The sequence below is a fragment of the Seriola aureovittata genome, chromosome 5 (assembly GCF_021018895.1).
Source record: "Seriola aureovittata isolate HTS-2021-v1 ecotype China chromosome 5, ASM2101889v1, whole genome shotgun sequence".
Taxonomy (NCBI): domain Eukaryota; kingdom Metazoa; phylum Chordata; class Actinopteri; order Carangiformes; family Carangidae; genus Seriola; species Seriola aureovittata.
In genome coordinates this window covers 26013413-26036771 of record NC_079368.1, presented here as the reverse complement: position 1 = coordinate 26036771, position 23359 = coordinate 26013413, and the positions used below count along the sequence as shown (strand labels likewise).

Below are 23359 nucleotides of genomic sequence, written 5' to 3'. Positions count from 1 at the left end.
ACAAACAGCCAGAAACTACATGGGAGTAAAATTTTATTTAAAATGTCCAATTTTATGTGCTTAAAGCAAATGTCTTTAGTGGATTATGAACATGAGTTAGACAAGGCCCCTTTAGGACCATTGACTTATTTCATAGCATGATTCCAACATAGTACAAAAATATTTACAAAATACAAACTGAGTATATCAAATGTTGACATATTTACAGTCTTGAATTACAGTAGCTGAAAAGCTTCACAAGTAAATGACAGAAATAAAAGACAAGCCAGATATTGAATGGCAGTACAAATGTGCACAGTACTGTATCGTGTAATGGAATTCTTGCCAATGGAGACTTGATGTTTCATCTACATCCATGGCTAAACGCACCTTTGTGCCTTTGACCTTGGGCGGCCAAGAGCAGGTTTTTATGACAAACTTCTGACCAAATCCATCTCCAGATCTTTATAACTGAATGTGAATCATCTCTTATAAACCAGAATATCTGTTGCACAGTGCTCATTTTGGAGGAAATCTCTTGGATTCACACATTCACATGCCGGTCTGATGGATGTGGTTCAATCTGATGTTTGCTAGTGCATGCTTCAATAAGTAAGAACAACCAGGCAATGATTAAAACTATCACTTTGTTTCATGATGCTGTTTTAAAAATATAAAACCCAAAGTGCCTTACGGGTAAAATAACTTGTAATCAAACAATCTATAAATCATTGAAATGTCACATCACGTTGGTTAAGTTTGTTCCAACCGTTTTCTCAAAATTAAAAAAACAAAGTAGTATAGCTGTATATAAGTTGGATTTCATGTATATTTCTTCAAGATGTCTAGATCCACAGGCTCATCGAAGTAGAGGAGCTCTAGCTTTGGGTATGGAGTGACTATAAAAGGAAAGAAAAAGAGTGCATTAGTACAGAGAATTATTTTACTGATTTACATAGCACTGTCAACATTTTTCCATTCATGCAATTGGTGTATATTCACATGGATTACAGATATGCCTACAAGAATGCGTAATAATAAATAATTCCAAAAGATGCCAAATTATACCATTTACGATACATTATGTAACAGAAAGTGAAAAGGAGATAGATACCATAGCCTGGAAAATCGAATTGATTTCAAAGAGCTGCGAGCTTTACGTCCTCGGGAGACAGTGCGTCTGTTACATGTAGGAAATGAAAACGAAAGAGGAAGGAAAGAACACTGCAGATTAGCACCAGTAAAAGATGCAGAAATAGCTACAGACTGGTGACAACAGGCCAGAGGCAGAAGACACAGTGAGCAGCAGAGTCCAGAGAAGCTATAGCCAGTCATACTCTGAAATCCACTATTCTAAGAGAACATGCAAGGAAAGCTTTTGAAAGGAACAGCATGAGACTGAGGCAGGAGTTTAACCTGACACTGGTACATAAAGCAGGGACAGATTCACTATATATATAGTGTTAGTACAATATCTGGGTAAAGAAGAACCATAGCTGGGTTGCATCATCATCTTCCAGACAACCAGCTTAGTTAGGTATCTGAAATGAACTTTGTTGTACAATTTAGATGTAACCCTAGTATGAATAAAACTGTAACTGATTAACAATAAGTATAAGCTGTAAAAGCAATATTTAAAAGATTCAATAAAATGTATTTTTTGATGTTACATTTCATCTCTTTGACAATGATTGGTTTATGTTTTATCATCTTAGGATTTATGCTGTAAAACAAACTTAGACTTTGGCAAGTTTCCATGACTTTGTAGGAAAAGTTATTTTTTTCTGTTTATTTAAAAAAAAAAAAAAAAAAAAAATCAAATTAGCATTTAGGTTAATGAGATCAATTAAGTCTGATTCCTGTCTTTCTTCAAGTAAAAGTAAGTCATTTCCCTCCCAATGACCTCAAACACATTGCCCTCCAGACATTTGGATTCATCTGAGCTATCAGATCAAAATGTTTAAAAGATCTAAATTTAATTTAGCAATTCCTAACTACATAAAACATCTGAAAAGAATTTGTGGCGGAACCACAATTTGGTTATGTTTAAACATTTAATAATTGTTGATGCATCCCAGCCTAAGTACTTTAAGTGATTATGACACAACCCCTGTCTTGAGCATTAAGAGGGGAAAGAGGGAGAGTGCTGAGCCTCTGGACTTTGGCTGGATTTACACAGGCACAAATGATCTGATCCGATCTGATCTGATCATCCCATGGCTGCCAAAACCAGGGAAAAATCACTTTAAGCATGATTTTTCTTGTTTGGGCAGTAGAGATGAGATCTGCTCTTCATAAAAAAAAAAAAAACTTGTTAAAAAATAGTTTGTTTGTGTGCAAATGCAGCCAAAGTCTCCATATGGCTCAGAGTGAGTCTGTGGGAGCTTGCCTGCAGGTGGATCTGTGCCATGTTTAAGTTGATGAGAGCGCCTGTGTTGGCTGTGGCACTGGCTGTGTCTCTATGGCTGCCACATGGCTCACAACACATTGGGTCCCTGTCGCCAGTCACTACATGCAAGTTGCCTAGGGACCTGACCAGTCTGGTGTGGCACAGGGAGCTGGCAGAGAGAGGGGGAAGCTGTTAATTTACTCCACAAGGATCCACGAGTGGCTATAGCCTCTTGGTTGCTTTTCAGCTGTGTCTACTCCACATAAAAAACACAATACGATGTACTTGTTACTGCAACAACACAGCAGTTCTTGACAATGTGTTGGGAAAATAATTGAAATAACACAAGTCCAACATTGAGGCCATAATTGGTGCTTATAAGTCTTGTGTTGTTAGTGTAGTTTTTTTTCAATAAACATTTTAAGAATATAAAATTGTTGATTTGAGTCCACTTGATACATTTTAAGAGCTTTCAACAGCACAGACAAAAAAAAAGGATATTTTCTATTTGGTTAAGTAAAAATTTCTGTTAGTTCTCAGGCTGCTCTTATTATAAATCTGGACTATCAGAGTAAATGAGTGCTCAGTGTCAAATCCAGCCACTGACCTTCCTCCTACTCCGTTGCCTGGCAGTGAGGTTCTGGTCCTCTTCCTGCTGTCTGAGTGGTCAGACAGAGCCAGGGGGTTGACACTGGTCTTACAGCCCTGAACACTGCCGTGCAAGATGACCCTGCTGAGAGGAGAGATAGGTGACATAAAAGATGAGTCTCAGCCATATTTTGCATCAATGTGACGGTGTGCGGGTCACTGTACATGTGCATTGAATATATTACCTTAGGGACTGTGATGATGACCTGGTGTGAATCTTATTCTCTTCCTGTCTGTGAAAACACAAGTAACATGACAGTAAAAATGTGATTAAACTTTATATAATCAAGAGAAATGAGAGGAGGAAAAGACTGTATGGAGATGGGCAAGAAGGCTTTATTTCAATTAAATTTATAGCTTTAGACCTAGGCACAGATCATTATTGCAGCTTCAGCAGCCAAGTTAGTAAAGCCAAGTAAGTACCAGTAGAAGCCAAGGGGTGGCACCAAACGACTTAGAGGGACCTGATTTGACTTTTTACAGAGCTATTATTGTCATCAGCTTAACTGTCTGAGGGGTTTTGATTTTGGCAGTTGGCAGTTCAATCAACATAATAACCAGCAAAGCATGATGTTTAAAGATGAAAGGATGATGGGAGCAGTTTATGGTACAAAATCGTTATGTACTGAAAAATGGTGACAAGGACAAGGCAGGAGCCTTTGATGATTCAGATTTTTAAAAAGTGGCTCTTGCTCATCAGCTCAACGTTTACTGTGCTCACAGAAAGGTAACAAGAGGATGATTTAAACAACTTTCTGATTGGGTTGGGAATTAAAGAGAGACAGGGGGCTCACTTACAGCATTCTCAGTTAGAGCTCCAGAACGGGGCAGGACAGGTTTTTTGGGGGCTGACGGGCGGTAGAACTCATTGAAATCCTAACCCGTCTATACAGAAATGCAGGATGGAAGAAGGGAAGCCATACACAATCCACCACAGGGCAAGGCTACACAGGGAGGAGAGCAGCATGGCTACCAGCCATCTGAAAGGAGGACAAATCCAACAACAAGAGCAAACGGAAAAAAAGGGGAAAAAAAGGAAGGAGAGACAAGAGACGTCCGGGCAGGACACAAAGCCTCTGATGTTCTGCTTTTCCACTGGGACTGGATTAGATGAAATATCTTTCATAGAGTTTTGCATCCAGCACTGCCAGTCAGCAAGTTTTTGTTTTTTATTCTTTACTTGCTCTGATGTGTTAGCAGATTGCCATATACTTAGAAACCAATTGATATGGGAGTTTTGAATTAGATTTTGATATTTGTGAAATTAAAAAAAGCTAACACACTGGCAAATATTGCATTTACACAAAACATTTCTGACAGTAAGGATAAATTAGATATTTAAGAGTTGTGACAAATATACATTGTAGTATGTCATTTTACAGTTGACAACAAACTTTACTGATTGTGAGATGACCCTAATAGTACCTATAAGATGACATAAAATCTTCTTAAATAAATAAGCAGTATCTATAATCAGTAGCTCTAATTGTTAGTTGATAAAATCATAAAAAATGGTCAGTTCCTACAAAAATTAAAGTATCCATTATCAAATTTTGTTCCACAATAACAGACCATTTAAAAATAAACCTGGCAGAAGCAAAAAATCTGAGGGAGTAAACAAAGCTCAGATGCGTTTTTTTTACTGATCCAGTCACAAAAAGCAATGGAAAAACAACAGGCATTTGACAATGAACCCGGCCCAACATTAATTACGTTAGACGAACACAGATTGAACACAGAGGCATGTCCATGCGTGCATGTCCAAGGGTTTCATGCCTGCTGCCATGCGTGAAAAAGGCAGAAAAGATGAAGAAAAGTTTTCATATAATTGTTGTTCTTGCTGGAATTTAACATGCACCTCAATATTACATAATAAAACAAACAGTGGAGCCAGACGGTGAAGTTCAGCTGCATGTTAGATGTTTGTCTAGCAACTCATTCATTTATAAAGGCATATATGGCCTGAAGTGCAAGCAAATCTCTCTTCTGTCTCAACTCCCTCCTGATAACCTATAAGAATCCATTTTCATCCCTCTACCTCCTCCGAAGCTCACATATGATGTTTTAGTCCTTTATATTAGAATGCAGATCAGGAGCAATTTATCATTCCAACAATGCCTTTTAAAGTCGCTGATTAAACTCATAAAACACCTCAGTCAAAGATGATCCTAACACAAACTTACTACTGGCAATTTCCAAAAACACCTACAACTTAAGGGTTGAGCAGACAAGTTAGCTACTTTACCAAACAAGGATATACCTACTGCCGAAAAAACAACAAGGACCAAGTTTCCCTTACTGAATTTTTTTCTCGATAAGTGGCAAGTCAGTAGTGCAAGCCATGCACTAAAACATTTAATTCAACTAATCCAGATCTCATGTAAAACCGTGATTAGTTGAATAATTGGTGCTGTTGTTAACAAGTACAGCAGGCTCAACTTGAGACCTTTGCTGTAACTCAGAGGATATCTCAGATAAGCAGAACAGCTCAGTGTGTCTATGAGGCAGACAATGAAAGGCGTGTCAATGTAATGCATCCATTAAGTGCATATCCACTTCACACCGTAGTCATCCAAAGAAAGAAAGAAAAAAAAAAAAAAAAAAGAACAACATCAAGTCAGCCATACCGTTAGCCATACCAGTCACTGGCATAGCAACCATTTCTACAGGAAGAGGATGTCAGCTAGAAAGGAAGTGACGTGCACTTACCTCCATCATACAAAACCTCACATCCTCTCTCTGTTTTTCCTCTCCCCCACTCTTTCTCTGCCTCTCTGCTATTTTTTGAACGGCAGGCAACACATCGGCCACACCGTACCCATGAGGCTGCAGCAGAACACTACCACCTGCCTGACATGGGACAACAAAAGCCAAAGCCATATGGGTACATTGGCAGAGGCCAGTCAACCATCCTCAACCTTGCTGACACCCAACCTTCCACGGTTTGATTTACATAGGCACAAATGATGTAGACTTTATTTAAACAGGGTAGTAAAAAAATCTATTAGGGTTCCTTCTGTGTAGATAACTGTAAAGCATTAGCACTTTATCACCTTCTGATGGAACACAGGGCTTCCATAGAGCTGGCTAGTCACATGTTACAGTTGTCTAGCTGTACTCTTATGCTTGTTACACACAAATATACTAGAAACAAAATCTAAATCGCTGTGTTTGCAAAGGCATAATAAGTTTGCAACATGCCACAGTGACTCATTTTAATCTTTAAAGACTTTTTGTGTTAAAGTGAAACTCCATGCTTGTTCCTCTTTCGTTTGACATTTCCAATATGAATCAGATTCAGATTTCACAACTGCTAAGCTGTGATTGCACCGCTATCACTGCATAGCATGGACTTACAGAGAATTAGAGACATCGTCTTTTGTATTAACCACGGATTTACATGCTTCCATGTCCGGTGTGGAGTGTCATTAAATGATTGGTTCTAAGTTGCAGTGACCCATCATTCCATTGGCTGGCAGTTCAAAGTTGTTCACGGTCAGTTCCAATGTTGTTCTGCATTCATCCAGAATTGATTAGACACTACTGCAATGCAATAATGTCTGTTTTTGAATCATAATGTTAATCAAATTCTAAAAATCAAAACTATCAAAATGCAACTATCAGAAAATCTTCTCTTGACTAAATGAGTGGCCCAATTACCTCAAGGACAATGTGACATGATAACCCAGTGACTAGCAAGCTCTAAATTGATTTGGCCTATATATTTTTCTCCTCAACTCTGAGAATTATTTTTAAGCTATTGACTGAAGAAGACAATTTACAGATTATCAATCCTGCAATAAAACAAAACCCATAGATTATATCGGTAACTTCCACATCTTTTGTGCCTCTCTAAATCCAGCCCTCAACAAAATGTTTTCTGGAAGATTGTGTATCAGACGCCAATCCAACCCTCCAACCAACTGGGTCACTCACTCCATCTATTTGACCTACTTCTTCCTCGACTTATTGTTCACCCTCACAACTTACTGATTATAGATGATAACTGAATCACTCATATTACACTTGATCTGCATGTGATGACATTTAATCCGAAAAACCAGAAGGGGACACAAAAAAAAAAAAGTTATTTAAAAAAAGCTGCCTAGGTCATTAACTCATAAATTACAATATTAGAACGAAATTGCCATGGTATGGGTAAGGGAGAGCAGCCCTAACAGATTTGCCATACCTAAAACCTGACACGAAAAGACAGCTGACTACCCTGAATAAACAGTCGGGAAAGGAGAAAGTTCATTAAATGAAATGATAAAAAAACAAAAACCTACAAGGTCACTCACTACCTGGTCATTATGAAATCCTAATTTTTCCAAATCATATGTTACTCATGATTTGAAAAACACTACTGTATACACGTAATGAACCGACGGACTGACACGAAGAGGCATCGCTCAGTTTACAGTACTACAACACGTCAGTGTGATGCATGATGACACTTGCAGGCTGCTTGGGTACTTACGATAGTGAACCTGAAGATGATCTGGCCTGCCTCTTGCTCTTCAGGGCTCGCAGTTTATCACCCTGTGTAAGGCCATTTCTCTCCTCTTCATCATTATACTGCAAAACAACGCAATGAGTAGATAAAGCAGTGTGTTCTTGTGGTTCGTTGGTTTTTTCCACTTATGGAAGTACTGTCAAAAATGATGAAAGCATGACAGGAGCATCATTTCAAAACTCACCAGTTCCATTTCTTCCTTCTTGGCTGCCCTGTTCTTGTTGCTCCCATTGATGGTTATGTCATCCACTCCAGACAGGATTCTGGTTACAGCCATCTTGCCATTCTCTTGTTCATTTAGCATCTTCTCCCGGAAAACATCTCCCTCAGCCCATAGACTGTTCTGCTTCCTAATGTACAAAAGTTCCACAAACCACAAGATAAACTTGTTATTCTTGCAGAAGATTTCTCAGATCAAATCTGCCCTCACATGGAGGTCCAATTATACAGAAGTCTACAATATAATTACCAGTTTTTTTTTCTTAATTAGCATCTTACTATAAGTGTTATGAACACATGATTTTCTGACAAAGTTAACAGCTTTGATAATGTCACCGAAGAGACCCGTTTACTACATTTGTGACAGTCAAACTGTTCATAAAGTAGAGGTGGTGAGTGAGTGTCGGAGTGAGCAAGAGAGGGTAGTCTGTATGTGATGGTGACGCTGGCAAGTGGAGCAGGGAGACTTACGTTAGGAGTACATGTGCAAGTAGCAGCCTATTGTATGTAGAGTTTAGGCTGCTTGTCAGAAAATAAATGCTACAACTCAGCAAGACCAAAGCCAGGTTCCTTTGTTTTGCTTACCACTTGCACAGAACAATGCTGACAGAGTGCACATATAGGAAACAGGGGAAAACAATGATTAGACGAGGTACTAAAGCCTGAGCAGCAGGCTCAGCTGTGGAAAGCGTGGTGGCACACTGTCCTGACAGATATTACATACAGCGCTGTTGAGCGCAGGGGACATTCCTTCACTGTGACATCCAGAGGTAATAAAACCTATGGATGCTATTTCCTGAACTTTAGCTCTGTTTGGTGCTTAACCCGGGCACGAATATTCTGCTTCAGTCGACACTTACTCTTCAACGAAGTTCTGCTGAGGCCCAATGATGGACCCTGGTCGGCAGATCCGTATCCAGGCAATGGCCTCTGCAGCAGTCAGGCGGTAATGTTTCATCATATAGCAGCCAATCAGAGTGCCGGTCCTCCCCAGACCAGCTGAAAAAAAGAAAAGTGGCGTGGCATGTCATTAAATTGTGTAATAACAAAACACTGTGGACAGTTTATACAGCCACAGGCATGGTACAAGTGCCATGCACCAACCACAATCAGCCAGAATAGTTTGATCTAGCAATGTTTCTTTCAGTGTGAATGTGGGTTAGAAATCGTACCTTTGCAGTGGACAGCTATGGCTCCTTCTGAGTTCTCACAGATGTTGAGAAATTTCCTGACGATAGAGTCGTTCGGTGTACTCCCGTCCACAAAGAAAAGGTCATGATGCTCAAAGCCAGAATCAGTAAAACGCCTGGCGTCATACATCTTTTTGTTGAGGCGGATGATACTGGTGATGCTGTGGTTCCTAAAGTAAGGAATGTAGGCCTCAGGAGCGTGCAGAGGATACCCTGAGGTAAAAAAAAAAAAAGCAGTCTGGTGAGTTTCAGAGTGAGTGTCAGAGCAAAGTCAGAAACAATTCTGTGGTGGACTTTTCAAATACCATTCTCTATTTTGCTTTTTGGATGAGGCCCACTGAATGCAAGGAACTTTCCTGGAATTATCCAGTTCAAGTCTCCATTTTCTGCCCTCTCATAGTGCTCATATTCCTCCACATCAAAGTTAGAGAAGTCCAGCCAGCCGTACTGCAGAGCCTGAAAGATGGTTGAAAGGGAGTTAATTTCATTAGGTGCATGACACAGCAAGAAAGAGAAATAAACAAATCTTAAAATGAGCTACCTTATAAACAGCACGAAGGCAATCTAGGATGTTCAGATTGTACATGCAGGTTCCAAACGAAGCATCTCTGTGAAACATAAATTATATGTCCATCTTTATCAGCACAACATACTAAAGATACATTTTTTTCTTATTAAAAAAAAAATTCTGGCCAGAATGCAGATTGCTATCTCATTTGTGATACTCTCAATTGCTTTTCATCTCCCTCACTGGTCTTGTTTATAGCTTAACACTTCTCTTACTTTTTTCTTTTACCATTTTATAATCACAGAGAGAGTAAGAGAACAGAATGGCCCTTGAGCATTCTAGGTCTTGTAATCTTGAAACCATGTCCTTGTGTTGCACTTGTGTCTGAACAATAGGGGAAAACGAACATTGTTATTTTGTTATGGATGATATTCACTTTAATATTTTTAAAGTTACATATCATTTTTAAAAGTTAAAACACTGCAAAAAAGCAGATGCAGCAATCTTTCACCAACAACTCTTCTTAAAGGTTTATTGTATCTTTTTTACTCAGTTTTACAATATAATCCATATGCTTTTTAGCTTGTTTTACCATATATGCTAATCACATCAGTTTGCTTTTAGAATGACTGATTGGTCATTCAATGAGCTGTCTAGCAGGCTACTTTGTGTTTTTAAAAGTAAGTTACTATTAACTATTTGTCTTTGCAAATGGCCTTTAAAAAGCAAAACGTGTGATTGACCAATGTAAATAATGATGTTGTCTTCAGCCACGGATGTGGCACACCCTTAGTTCCTTGGAAAAGAACAAGTTAAATGTGAAATATATATGGTGAATTGGTACCTGAATGGCATGTATGTTGAATTCCTTGACACCAGCAGACTGTAGGCCTCCTCTGGCATCATGTTTAGGTGCATTACCTTCAAATACAAACATCTAATCAGCAAGTGGCTCTTGTATTAAATGCAAATGCAATTTCAATCTGTGATTATCAGATTTATATAGATGCAATATAATTTCTCAAGCTTTATGTAATGTGGTTTGTACACTACTTACAGCATATGAGCCTATTAGGTAGGCAGCATTGGCTTGTTTCTTTTGGTCTCCACAGGTGTAAAATATTATCTTCTTCCTTGAGAGTGTAATGGACTGTGGAAATATTATAAAAAACAAACAGTTTGAGCTGATATATGATGCCTTATTTATATAATATATAACATTACAAGTAGACATTACATGAGCACATCTACTTTATTTTATTATTTGTTTTTCCACCCTGGGTATGTCACACTAAACATGGTATTTTTTGGCTGCACGGCTGCAGGGGTAAGAGAACCTACAGTGATGGAGGAAAATTTAAATTGTAAATGGCAAAGGAATTTAACTCTTAAATGACTTGATTAGGAAACTGCTAGATGGTGAAAGCCAATCAACAGAATTTGTTAGCTAAGAAAAAGGTTGGGCAATCACCACATAAGACAATTATGTTCTAGAGCTGTGGAGAGGCTGAATCATCTGTGTCCAAACTTCAGCTGCCAAATCTGTGCCCAACAGTCTTCGAGATCACGTCATGTGCCAAATCCAGACAAACTGCCTCGACAAACAGGAAAAGTTGCAACACAACTTGTGTTGATACAAACAAAGATTATTTGGAAAATAAATTTGACTCTAAAAAGTTGTCAGGTCCTGCTAATTGACATGCAAAAAACTACAACCCTATTTAATTTTGCCAACCTACTGCAGGTTGTAGTATATATTGATTAACCTGGGTTTGCTTCTCATTCTCTTTTCCAGGAAGTGCAATTCAGAGCAGTGGTTTACTTTACCTTGAGCTTCTTTGTCAGCTTGCAACAGAAGCGATAAAACATAGCCAGGTTAAGGGGACCAAAGTCCGCATAGAAGCTGAGAGAGAGGGAGAGAGAGACAAAAAAGAAGAAATAGTGTGTCAGAGTGGCTATTTATGCAACCAGCTACGGTCTCTAGGGAAGTTTCGCTAGATAGAATCAGCTACCTCAGACTGGCACAGTAAAAACACTGACAGAGTAAAGACTATATTTGGAAGCATTTGATGCTGGAGTGGGTCAGAACAGGACAAAAAGAGCTAAAGACAAGAGGTCTTTTTTTTGTACCACTGGCACAAAAAAATTACTTGGAAAGGTCAGTAATGTTCTCTCCTGTGGCCTGTCTCAGAACAGCTCACTACAACCTCTGAAACGGCAACTGCAGCTGTGGTGCTTTTTTTGTTTTATTTACCTTTAATTTTTAATGCTGTTGTGGTTACTTAGGTTTCTTCCAACAGTAAAAAGGGCAGTGCACCAAAATATCCTTAAATCTCATGTACTAAAATAACCAATCTGAATATACTGCGTAAGTTCACACTAATGGCTTCTGCACTCAAAGCTAAACCGAGATTCACTGTATTTTGAATTAGTTATGTGCAAGCCTGCTGGCACAAGCACTAATGGTGGAGATCTTTTAGATGACTGCGGTGAAAACACAAGGTTTGGGTAGTGTCTTTTACTGCATGCAAGTAAGTGCAACTGAAAGGCACAAGAAACAACGCAATAAGCAGCAAACTAAGTCTGTCGAAAATGCAAAGTTGGGACTAATAACTTACTTCTCATAGGCCAGCTCTTCGTCTATGCAGAAACAATGTCTTTCAGCTGTGCTCTTGATCTTCTGCTGAAGTATGGCGAAATATAGTTGATCTGGATGGGGTGGGGGGAGGTGGGGGCACAAAAATGAAGCAGTTACTTGCTTTTGTCATGCATATATACTTCTGTTGTATCTTTTGTCCCAAACCAGCTCCTCTTTGTCGACAACTACTTCTTGTAAGTATTTTCTGGCAACTTACCTTTGATGAACTCGATACATCTTGGCGAAACATCGTCCGCGGTCATCTTGCCCACAGATTTGAACATGACGTTTTACAGAGAAATGTACGTACGTGGTTGATTTTCTTCACAACGACTTGTGCATACTGAGTAAAACCCACACTAATGATCTGAGCGGAAAAAAAATTGTTGCAAGTGGTAATTTAAAAGTCTAACGTTAAAAAGAAAGCGTTTTTAAAAGCGTGGCCTCGCTGTTCAAGGAGAAGAAAGTTACCAGTCGAAGAGGAGGGAAGGAGACTTTCGTGTGCAAGTGCGCACTCTGCTAAAAATGATCTCCACTTGACTCCTCCCCCAAGATGTTCCGCGGGACGCTATTGGCTGTGAGCGATGCAGAACGCTACACAATTGGAGAAATGAGCTGTCAGTCACGGCTCCTTCAGTTTAAAGTTCTCAACATAAGACACATGATAGGCCCCGGGAACATTGCCCAAGCGGTTGCTAGGACGATCCCTCAGCCAGTCAAATTCGTGATTTCCACTTCGACTGACCTCCCTCCCCTTGGACTTAGGCTCCTCAAGGATGTTCAAGAACCAGGAAAAATGCCGCAAAAGATATAAAAATCAATGTTAGACGAGACTGACAGTGGGTCGACTACGACATTTATGACATTCATGCACCAGTCAATCTCAGTATGCACATCTGTAACTCACACGCAGTCCCTAAAACAAGGCAAAGCGAAGTTCTGTCGTAATTTTAACCCCCCAAAAAATACCAGAGCAAAACTGAATTGCTAATATTGTGTATTCTATGCAGAGACTGTGAAGGTAAGTCGACGCAAACCCAGTCCATTAACGATAAAGGGACAGACGGTGTCGCCATATTAGGGCAAAAGATGAAAAAAAATCAAAGACTTTAACACACCCTGGTCACTCAAAGCAGAATTGTGTGCATACGCAGCATGCTTTATCACATTTGCCAACTAGGCTTAAAGTTAACAGGGATCATTCTACAGCACCTCTTACCTGTTATCTCAATGTAAATATCAGAATTTAGCTCCGCCTCTGAGCTGTTGTGGGCTGCACAGCGCTTTTTCCTCGACTCGGCTCGTCTTCTCTCGCTCTTGCGCTTCATTTTCTCTTCAGGGCTTCACGGTGGACATTACTGAACAGCTGCAGCAGACCTCCTCCGCTTCGCAGTGCGGCGGCTTTACTGTCCCCGTTTTGTTGCCGTGTTATTATGGCATGGCTTGCTCCAGCGCTGCTGATCTTCTGTATCTGTGCATCTGCGTGTGTGTATATTGTGTATGTGTCAACCGAGTCACGGTTGCCTGCTCCAGCCTCTCTGGTGGTGGTGACGTCTGTGAACAGGGGCAGGTTTCTGCTTTCTGAATCCCCTGCATGTGACGTATCAGGATTAGATGTCCTGTGCCCACCCTTCACTGTTCAATAGCAGCAGCAGCAGCAGCAGCAGCAGCAGCAGCTGTACAATATGTTGGGATCCCATTTGGAAATAACTGTGCTATGACGGTGCACAAATGCATGGCAATGCATAGAAATACAGCCAAGAAATAGCAATTAAGCCTTATTTACAGTATAATAAACTTTATTATTAGTGTGATAAGGCCAGACTACTAACAGTGCACCAGTGTTCATCACAATAAAAACACTACCATCTTACTGCAAGTATACCAACAGAATTACACAAAATAAGACATTGTAACATGAGGACTCTGATAGAAAAGGTAGTAAACAAAACATGACAAAAAACAGCAGTGCATGCATACCCATCTTGTCTTCAAATCTTGCCTCAATGACTACTTAGCTTTTAATCACATCTTACAGTCTTCATTAGCAGTATGAGTTTGCTGAGCCCACTTACTAGCTTTTTCCATAGCTTTGAGCTTCAAAAAGTTATTAAGGAGACTTGGAGTTAAGATTTTTTTTAACAGTTGTTATCAAGATCAAGAATGAGGTTTCACACTAAACACAGACATGAGGTTTTATCACTCTCAGGTCTCATTTTATTGAGTTATAATGTGACTGTTGTAATGATGTGTGTTTTCACATAGTTATGTGACACCTATCATTTTGGACAGCTCTTGTAAAAAAGAAAAGAAAAGAAAATGTATCTCAAGAGACTTCATGGTTAAAAAAAAAGCTTAAATTAAATAAATAAAACATTCAGACCTATGCAAGATTTTAGCAAGGCGGTCAAGTTGTGTGCCAGCACAGAAATGATAAACAATGTACTCAGAGATACCGGGACACAAATATTTGTTACTGATAATGATGCCTCTCCTCTTCTTGTTGCAATTTGTCAGTGCACAGTGTATGATGGAAATAACCATGCAACATTTGTGCACCTCTGCATGTGTGATAACAACAGTGATGTGGGGCGAAGCACTTTCAGGCGGTCAGATGGCTATACATGTATGATCTTTGGCTTATCGCTGAAGTTCAGAGTCTGTTGAACTCCGGCCAGCTGCAGGAGCCAGGTAATGGGCATGTGGTCCAGGCGGTTCATGTCAAAATGGGAGAAATGAACTTGAGAGCCTGCAGAAAGAAGAAAGAGTGAGGGAGAAAAAGAGAAGGATCTAACACAATGGAGGGAAAGAGAGAAATTGAGATTGATAATTTGCAGAGTTAGAGAGAAAGAGAGTCAGGAAAACTTGCCTGGCCCTGCAATGATGGCTCCACCTTGCTGATGTAGATCACCCTGAAAGTCGAATGCAGGGCTAGTCATTGCTCTCCATATACTCTTCATTTGGCCCATAAAAACACCAGACTTCACATGGGGACTAGGGTTTGCTGAGAACACAAACATACACACACGCAATTGTTAATTAATTACCACCTTGGGATACATTGACTCATACTGCCTTCACACTGTTATTGCATTACCAGAGTCTGTAAATTTCTCCTCTCTCTTCATCCCAAGCTTTTGATAAATGCACCTCTCTGGGTCCACGTATATCTCATAGTGATAGCCCGTCAGGGAGCAGAATGGCTACAGGAGAGATAAGAGACACATCTCAGCTGCATGTGCAGTGTGTTGAAATTCAAATTCAAGTTTGTTTGTTATTAATTAGTAATATAGCTGAATGGGTTTTGTTTCTCTTTTAAGACTGAACAACAAAACATAACAATGTATAGGTAGGTATATTAAAAAACAAGGTAGGCAAAAAAATATCCACGAATCATAGTAAAATGTGCAGTTACACCACATCACAATTGAAAACTGATTTAACATTACAGAAATCTATGGGACACTGTGGTATTATGCACACTGATCATAAAGTAATTACCTCTATATGATGATGAGCAGACTGACCAATCACAATCAGTCTAATGTCAGCATCCTGCAACAACACATCACATTTTGGATTGATCAGAATCAATAATTTTCGATTGATACATTATCACTTGTGATTTGCTTGTTGTGATTGACTGCAGTGCATTCCTAGTCATGGTTCAGTATTTACCTCCAGTGCTTCTCTGGGTACTTTGCTCAAATCATCCACATATTCTTTGCAGCTGTAGCACAAGAAATTCTGGAGGGACATTAAGTATATATTATGTTACAGGTGTTCGCAGTATGAGATATTCATTACTTTTTCACACTCTCATCTTGCACCTATATAATGTTTAGCTTTCTGTCTTCACCTATAGATATGATCTCTCCATTCTTCCATTTCCACCATAGCATGGGAAGTTGTTGGGGCATCTGTCCAGCAAGGCTGAGGCTCACCTGTTGCCTACTTTGATGCCTTCAAAAGAAACATCTTTTGAAGCTCATTCTAATTATCTTAAACCTCTCATGATTTTACGAATGCAACTTCTGGCAGGATACGGCCTACAACTCATCATCAGTAAGGTTAAGCCAAACAAAAATTTTCCCCTACCCGCACGAAAATTATGACCGACTTCCTGTCTTGATATAACTTCTTGAAAGGAATAGACACTCCATGTCGGTCGTAAATTAAACAGTCTTCGACATCTTCAAGACGAATATCGACGGAAGAAATCCGATTTCCCCGATTTTCTTTAGTAACTTGTCGAGTTATTGGTGAAACTACTTCAGCCATTTTTTCTGAGGCTTCCCGAATTCGCACTGCTATTTTGGGAGTTGCCGTTCAGACTGGAGGAGCTGCACGGTGGCTGGAAATTCACGCCCATATTTTGTGTGTGTATGTGTGTGTGTATGAGGGAGATAGGGAGTGAGAGAGAGGGAGGAAGGGGCGGGGGGCTGTCACCGTAATTGAGTAGGAAAGAAATACATATAGTCAGTTGTTAATGACCATATTATGCAGAAAACAAAAACTGGCATCACTGGGCGTGTACAGCAGCAACCACAGCTCTGTGTAGTTTCTAATGCAGGCCTAACCATTCTTCTGTCAGTTCAAGGTGACATAACCCTGTATGTTGATATCATCAAGGTTATTTTTCAAATTTATTCTACTTTAAGTTGACAGTTTATTAGGTACATTTAGCTAAAGGTAATGCAGTCCAGTAAAGCATTCTATTATTATTATTATTATTATTATTATTTTTTTTTTTTTTTACATTTCTATCATTTTGTTCACCCCATTTATATCAATGAAGATAGGATAAATAGCAGAAACATCTCTGTATAATGCCATACAGAGCAGCAGCACCACAAACTAGGCCTACAACCCCCCTGAAAATGATCATACAGTTGAATCAACTATCAACAACAATTTCAATAAAAACCGATCATTATTACCTTCACTGGACTAAGACAAATACAATTGACTTTAAGTCTATTAGTCTGCATTAATACTGGCTACGTGTACCTTATAAACTGCCAACTGAGTGTATTTTAATGCTAAAACCTTTGTACTTTTATGTACAAGTAACATTATCGCAAACTAAGACATATGAAGTAAGAATGCAGGACTTGTAGATGCAACAGAGTATTTACATGAGCTAAGTTATGGTATTGATACTTTTATCTAAGTAAAAGAACTTCGTATTTCTTCCACTATTATTCGAGCCACAGTTACTTCAGGCTTCGTTTCTCCTTCTAGGCCCTACAGCTGCAGGTACTCCCAGCCCCCATGACGAATTACGAATCGCCCTAGTCGGCTTCCTTCCCGCTGCTGTCTCGGTGCGGAAGTGTTGTCCTCCAGAGCAGAGCAGCAGCAGCAGCAGCAGCAGCAGCAGCAGCAGCAGCTGCAGAGCTACGCTAGTTCAGTAGCAGGGTTTCTTGCGTCCGCGTCTCTCCTGCCGGGACTTGTCAGCGCTCATTCCGACCGTGCAGCATAGCAGTATTATGCGAGCACCGTCCGGAGTGTGGGAGCACCGTGTGAAGTGGTGAGAGATGTTTTATGTTCGAGCTACAGCTAACTTAGCATCTAGTGATGGAGCAAGCTAGCCTGTCAGAAAGCTGACCTGGCTTAGCAACGGGAACCGTGTCTTTTTTGCTCCAAGTGGGCTGTAAATATGTTGTTAAGTTGGAACAAATGTACACATAAACCTGTCGCCATTTCAGGCGATACACAGCCGTCACGTTCAGACTGCTTTGTGTGTGTGTCTGTATGCTAAACAAGTGACCACCTGTTCACTGTTTACATCTTTGTGTTTTCATTCGGCAGCAGCCAGACGATGCATCGCTGCTGTTTCCTTGATAGACTATTGAAATACAATTTCCATAACAAATCTACTGTTTTGTATTCTACCGTAGGTAATCAAATTAGGGTGATAATATGCGACAAGTAATGTGTTGACAGCACAAAATAATACAAGTCAACTGGTTTCGAGTGAGGGTTAAAAACGGCTGTAACTACTTTGTTGTGTGCTGTATTGTAGGTTTGATGATGCACTTTATTTTCCCAGAGAGAAACGGATCAACAGTGTATTCTCAATGATGAAGTATAAAAACAAGTAACAAGCAATCTTAGACATAGTCCACATGTTTGACACCAACAGTAAACAATATACAACACTATACACTTCACACCAAAGAGGCTGGATTAGGTTGCCCAGAGGTGATTAGTTACAAATGTGTGTTACTTGAACCACTAAACTGCCCCTGTTTTGTGGTACCTTAATGTGTTAATCGGACCAGGCACAGCACTGTCCTGCTGAGTCAATATGAGAAATCAGTGTTTGTATAAATACAGCACAGAAATATACAAAGTACTTTCAGATGTGCAACATAAACAGCTGTTCTGCCATAAGTGCTAAAATATAGATAGATAGATAGATAGATAGATAGATACTTTATTTATCCCCTAGGGAAAATTAAAGTAGAAGCTTCATGCACAAGATTAACTTTTGCAAGTGAATATGTGCACAGCCCCCCAGTGCTGCAACTCATGCTTGTATGTAATAGGGTGCAAAAGCTGATGGGATAAAGGAATGCCTTGTTCTGTTACTCTTTCCACCAAGAGTCAACCTGATGGTAGGGCCTGAAGCAGCATGAACATTGGGTATTGTGTATAAAGAAGCAAATTATGAGTTTTTGAGATGACACTGGCTCTGTAAGTGTCACAGAGACTGAATACCGACTTTTTTGCTGGCGATATTCGCAGCTTTGCTGAGTAAATTCTTCTGGACAACATTAGCAGTAAGATACCAACAGAGGATGTAGAATGTCATGACACTCTCAATAACAGATGTACAGGTTTAGGATTCACACTCATGATGTGATTGCTTTTTACAAACAAGTACAGCATTTCATTGTGATACCAAGCTAAGATGTTGCTGTGCACTCTGGTAATGTGAACTACATGGGGAGAAGAGTGTAATGATAGTGTTGGCCAGCATCAGTCTATTTTCAGCATCATATATATTCCCAGCTGTTTCAGTATATATAGATCTATCTTAATTGTCCTTTACACCTAAATGATAGGTCCACATTTTTTCAGGTCTGTCTTAATACTCAATGTCATAATGTACAGCAAAAGTTTTAGGGGCTTTAAAAAGCTCAATGCTCAAATAAGATGCAGTGAGTACATTTAAGACAGCACCAATTCTCCTAGGTACACTTGTGTCCTGTTTGTCAAGGCACTTGGCAGGCAGGATGTTCCAAGCATCTTGGAGAACTTGCCACAGGTCCCTACATGTGATCCCAGCCTGACTCCATGATGTTGAGATCAGGACTCTGTGGTGGCCCTCATCTGTTACTGGATTCTTCTGGTCACTGAAGATAGTTCTTTATTACTCTGGCTGTATCTTTTGGGTTGTTGTCATGCTGCAAAATGAATTTTGGACTGGTCAGACGTCTGCCTGTTGGTATTGCTTGATGGATAAGAATCTAAACTGTAAAGGTTTTTCCTGTCAATATGGACCATGGACTCTTTCTATTGTGATTCCAATATAAGGGATAGGGGAAAATATCCACAGTATTTGCTCTGTGCAAAAATGCTGTCTGAAGTTTAGCTGAAGATATTATAGGACTTCAGCAGTTTGAGTTAGGCTAATCAAGTTGCTTCCCTCTGAACTTACAGTGTTTTTAGTATGAAAATCCCTCTTTGTGTCACTATCCCTCCAACTCAGCAAAATTACTCTGTATGGGGAAACACAAAGATAGACCTTGCTTTGCCTCAAGAGCAGCAAGGGAGAGTGATGAAAAATATGATTATCTTTTTGTATTTGGATATACACAATGATTTGACTGTTTCCTAATGTATTGATGCAGTTCCCTTCTTTTAAGGATGTATTTACTGATGCATATACTCTGTTTGTTCTAGAGTTTCCGTGAATCATCTATATGGGCCATCTTCTCTCGAAAAATGGTTACCGCCTGAAGAAGAGGCCACGAAAATTACATCACAGGAAGAAGAAGAAGAGGAACTGTTTCCTTCAGGGACCTTGTATGCTGTGCTTCATCGTCCACAGCAACAGCAGCAGTCTCGACGACGACAACAACCATTTGGAGGCCGGTGTCAACGGCAGCGGGTGCCGTCATAACAGCGTCACTGGAATCAGTGTCCCCGGTGTGGGTGGTGTTGGCATTGGAGCAGTAGCTGCCTCAAAGCTTGCCGAACGATACGCGACACTCACGTCTCCTGAGGACTGCTCCAAGTTCCTGTTGTCACCAAGGGAGCTATCTATCTGGGAAGGCCAGGGGAGGAGCCTATTATCAGCTGTTCCTGCCAAGCTGATTCCACCACCAGCGCTGTTTCGAACTGCTGGGGTGTCTGTGACCGTACCCATACCTGTGCCTGTGCCTGGCTGTACCAGCGACTATACTGAGATGGTAGGGTGCTAAGGTGGTGCTTCACCAACTATACCAAATGTTGTAGCTGGTGAAGATACAGCCATGATTTCTAAGTTTACTAATAAGTAGTCATAGAATTCAGACTGATCAGTTATTTTTCTGCAAAAATCTATCTTTCCCAAGATGTATGCTGTCAGGTAGAAGGATCTCTTAAATTCTTATTAATGACCAAATAATATTTGGGACAATTATGATGCCACTGACACCAATTCCACCAATGACTAATGGCTAATGGATCATTACCTCCAAAGACCATTAAAAGCTATCAATTGGGTAAAATGTGTTTGTTGACCAAGACCTTACCTCATGAGGGCAGCCCAGCTATTTATAATAATATGTATTAAAAAAATGATGATTTTGCTCAGGATAAGTGGTGAAAACTCAACTGATTACCACTTGTACTCACTCTCCTAGTGTCAGTCTTAAGCTGTACCAAAGTAAAATAAATATGCAATTGTGTAAGAGCACACAGGAATCTTCTAGGAGTAGCTCATCCCATAATTCAGTCATGATTTACTAACTCTTGTGTCAGCTTAACTGAAACCTCTGAATACAGAACAAGTTTCTTTCTGTCAAATAAGGCGTTGCTTTTTTTATGGTACAGATGAAAAAAAAAATCTGAAATACTTTATTGCTCTGTGCAACAAATTCTAAGTGTTCCAAGGGTAAGGATTACACAGGGTCTCCAACTGCAGTCACAAGTCAAATCTTCACATTTTGTGTCTTTGTTTTATTTTGTTTTCATTAATGATCCAGGGTCAGGGGTGCTGTTTTTTTAATTGATGTTTCATAACATGGTTGATGCAAGGTTATTTCACGCTGTAATTGTAATTTAAGACTTTACAGTCAAATCTGCCTTGACTTGCCTGAAGAAGCTTTCTCTCCACTTGACTGATCTGTGTATGTTCTTGGGTGCAGGTGTGTAAGAGGAAGTGCTCAGAGGTGCAGAGGTGCACCCCCTGTAAGCAGCCACGCTGTGCCTTCGCTGCCCCTGATGGAGGGCTGGAGAATGGAGGAGTGGGAGGAGGCGGAGGAGAGGCTGCCTCGAACTCTGAAACTGGCCACTGCCACCTTCCCCTCTGTCCGCTTCCCTCGTCCTCCTCCTCTTCTTCCTCTGCCTCCTCCTCTTCCTCCTCACCTGCTGATGGCTGCTGCGGGTTGGGTCTTCATGCAGATTTGCCCCACAGTTCGGACTCATCCCCCTGCTGCCTGCATCATTATGACGAATGCCAGGCTAGAAGTTCTGATGCTGCTGATCACCTAAGCATCAATCACCTGCCTTCCTCCATCCTTCTTAAGGTTAGAGTTTTCTTTGTGTTTATATTTACTGATGTTTTTCTGTTGGTTTTTGTACATTAAAATATGAAGCCAGAGCTAAGTGCTTTACTAAGTTTGTTATTGTGTTTTTCACAAATGAGCTACACCACCATAATTGTTGTTGAATGGTTCCTCCATGTGTCTAATATCTTCTTTTGCATCCTTGCAGGTGCTCTCCCATTTGACAGTGAAGGAGCGTTGTCTGTGTGCCTCTCTGGTTTGTAAGTACTGGAGGGACCTCTGCTTGGACTTCCAGTTCTGGAAGCAAATCGACCTCAGTGGCCTACAACAAGTGAGCATATAGCATAATACCTGTTTTGTCTTAGACTGTATTGTCTTCGGTTGTTCAGTGAACAGGAGAGGCTTTAGTGTCTTTCCAACAGGATGGATAACTGTTTCTGGGATCAAAAGCTTTGTTGTTTTGACTGACTTTCATGTGTCCTTCTGTTATCCTGTTCCCCAGGTAAACGACGATCTCCTGGTCAAAATAGCCTCTCGGAGGCAGAATGTGACAGAGATTAACATCTCAGATTGCAGAGGGGTCCATGACCATGGTGTGTCCTCCCTGGCCTCTCATTGTCCTGGCCTGCAGAAGTATACAGCGTACCGCTGCAAGCAGTTAGGTGACATGTCCCTGTCGGCCTTGGCTACACACTGCCCTCTGCTGGTGAAGGTGCATGTGGGCAACCAGGACAAATTAACAGACAACGCACTAAAAAAGGTATACACAACAGATCCAAAGCCTCTTGTTTCAAAGTCTAGATTTTAGCTTGTCTGTGGTACATCAGTCTCATTTGGTCTTTTTCTTCCCAAATAAAAATTGAAGTAATAATCCAATAAAATGATTCAGGTGAAATTTTCCAGTATTTAATCTTAATCTCTCCTTTCCACCTTCAGTTGGGAGAGCACTGCAGTGAGCTGAAGGACATCCACTTGGGTCAGTGCTACAGTATCACAGATGAAGGCATGGTGGCTTTGGCTAGAGGATGCCCTAAACTGCAGAGACTCTACTTGCAAGAGAACAAACTGGTCAGTCCAGCACCTCTGGTCTCATATTCATTGTTGTGCTTTTTCTCCCTGCTATCCTTAGGGCTTCTGCTCGTGCAGGAGCCCAATTGTCTGTTCTCTGTTTGGCAATTTCCATATCCATAGCTACTACATGGTAATAGCTACTACTAACATTCTGGGTTTATAAGAATATTGGCAGACCACTGTGGCCCGCCAGGCAACATCTGCATTAAAATACAGATATATTTCTTTTAGTTTATCCTCTTTGAATCAGCTGTTTTTGAGAACTGTTCTTCTGCTCTTCTTCTTTTTACTCACTCTTGCTTTGGCAGAGAAATGCATGTAACTGCCTCAAGAAATTCTTCATCATAGTTTGATTAATAGTCGGCACACATAAACAATCATGGTACAAGGTAAAATCCTTGATCCAAATGTAATACGAAAGGTTGCCCCTTCCCAAAATTCAATTTTAACCTAGTATCAATTGAAATTTGAGTAACTTTAAG

The 23359-nt window shown here is 40.3% G+C and overlaps 3 protein-coding genes across 11 annotated transcripts in view; 1 reads left to right on the top strand and 2 right to left on the bottom strand.

Moving 5' to 3' along the window:
- Positions 1 to 16: 16 nt before the first annotated feature.
- cdc14b (cell division cycle 14B) lies at positions 17 to 13651 on the bottom strand. Of its 9 annotated transcripts, none has more exons than XM_056375709.1 (16): positions 13307 to 13651; positions 12068 to 12158; positions 11277 to 11352; positions 10507 to 10599; positions 10294 to 10370; positions 9483 to 9549; positions 9247 to 9397; positions 8924 to 9154; positions 8612 to 8750; positions 7717 to 7882; positions 7497 to 7594; positions 3202 to 3249; positions 2976 to 3098; positions 2369 to 2537; positions 1094 to 1159; positions 17 to 878 (listed from the first exon to the last, which is right to left on the bottom strand). In XM_056375709.1, exons 1-15 carry the CDS (start codon positions 13413 to 13415, stop codon positions 1136 to 1138), a joined length of 1662 nt encoding a protein of 553 aa, XP_056231684.1. In that variant the 5' UTR covers positions 13416 to 13651; the 3' UTR covers positions 17 to 878; positions 1094 to 1135. The 9 variants fall into 9 exon arrangements, 7 of the variants coding, with proteins under 7 accessions (XP_056231684.1, XP_056231683.1, XP_056231686.1 ...); XM_056375708.1 differs by having other exon boundaries at positions 2976 to 3101; positions 13307 to 13650; XM_056375711.1 differs by lacking the exon at positions 13307 to 13651 and adding an exon at positions 12305 to 13202 and having other exon boundaries at positions 2976 to 3101.
- A 214-nt stretch (positions 13652 to 13865) lies between these two features.
- Positions 13866 to 16433, bottom strand: prxl2c (peroxiredoxin like 2C). The gene is made up of 6 exons (XM_056375719.1): positions 16186 to 16433; positions 15766 to 15834; positions 15589 to 15642; positions 15185 to 15290; positions 14957 to 15091; positions 13866 to 14836 (listed from the first exon to the last, which is right to left on the bottom strand). Exons 1-6 carry the CDS (start codon positions 16366 to 16368, stop codon positions 14706 to 14708), a joined length of 678 nt encoding a protein of 225 aa, XP_056231694.1. The 5' UTR covers positions 16369 to 16433; the 3' UTR covers positions 13866 to 14705.
- An 889-nt stretch (positions 16434 to 17322) lies between these two features.
- The window catches only part of fbxl17 (F-box and leucine-rich repeat protein 17), a 213061-nt gene continuing 207024 nt past the window's right edge, over positions 17323 to 23359 (top strand). The window contains exons 1-6 of the mRNA XM_056375707.1: positions 17323 to 17617; positions 19999 to 20507; positions 21447 to 21827; positions 22015 to 22137; positions 22309 to 22566; positions 22743 to 22874. Of these exons, the coding sequence (XP_056231682.1) occupies positions 20019 to 20507; positions 21447 to 21827; positions 22015 to 22137; positions 22309 to 22566; positions 22743 to 22874 (1383 nt within the window). The 5' untranslated portion in view covers positions 17323 to 17617; positions 19999 to 20018. The remainder of the gene's footprint in view (positions 17618 to 19998; positions 20508 to 21446; positions 21828 to 22014; positions 22138 to 22308; positions 22567 to 22742; positions 22875 to 23359) is intronic.

Coding starts and splice junctions, on each gene's coding strand:
- cdc14b (XM_056375708.1), bottom strand. CDS start 13,415: ATGAAGCGCAAGAGCGAGAGAAGACGAGCCGAGTCGAGGAAAAAGCGC. Junction 12,159..13,306: donor TATTTACATTGAGATAACAG/GTAAGAGGTGCT, acceptor CACCCCATCCAG/ATCAACTATATTTCGCCATA. Junction 7,595..7,716: donor AGAAGGAAGAAATGGAACTG/GTGAGTTTTGAA, acceptor GTTGTTTTGCAG/TATAATGATGAAGAGGAGAG.
- prxl2c (XM_056375719.1), bottom strand. CDS start 16,368: ATGGCTGAAGTAGTTTCACCAATAACTCGACAAGTTACTAAAGAAAAT. Junction 15,835..16,185: donor CGGTCATAATTTTCGTGCGG/GTAGGGGAAAAT, acceptor ATGTCCCTCCAG/AATTTCTTGTGCTACAGCTG. Junction 14,837..14,956: donor AGCCATCATTGCAGGGCCAG/GCAAGTTTTCCT, acceptor TTCTTTCTGCAG/GCTCTCAAGTTCATTTCTCC.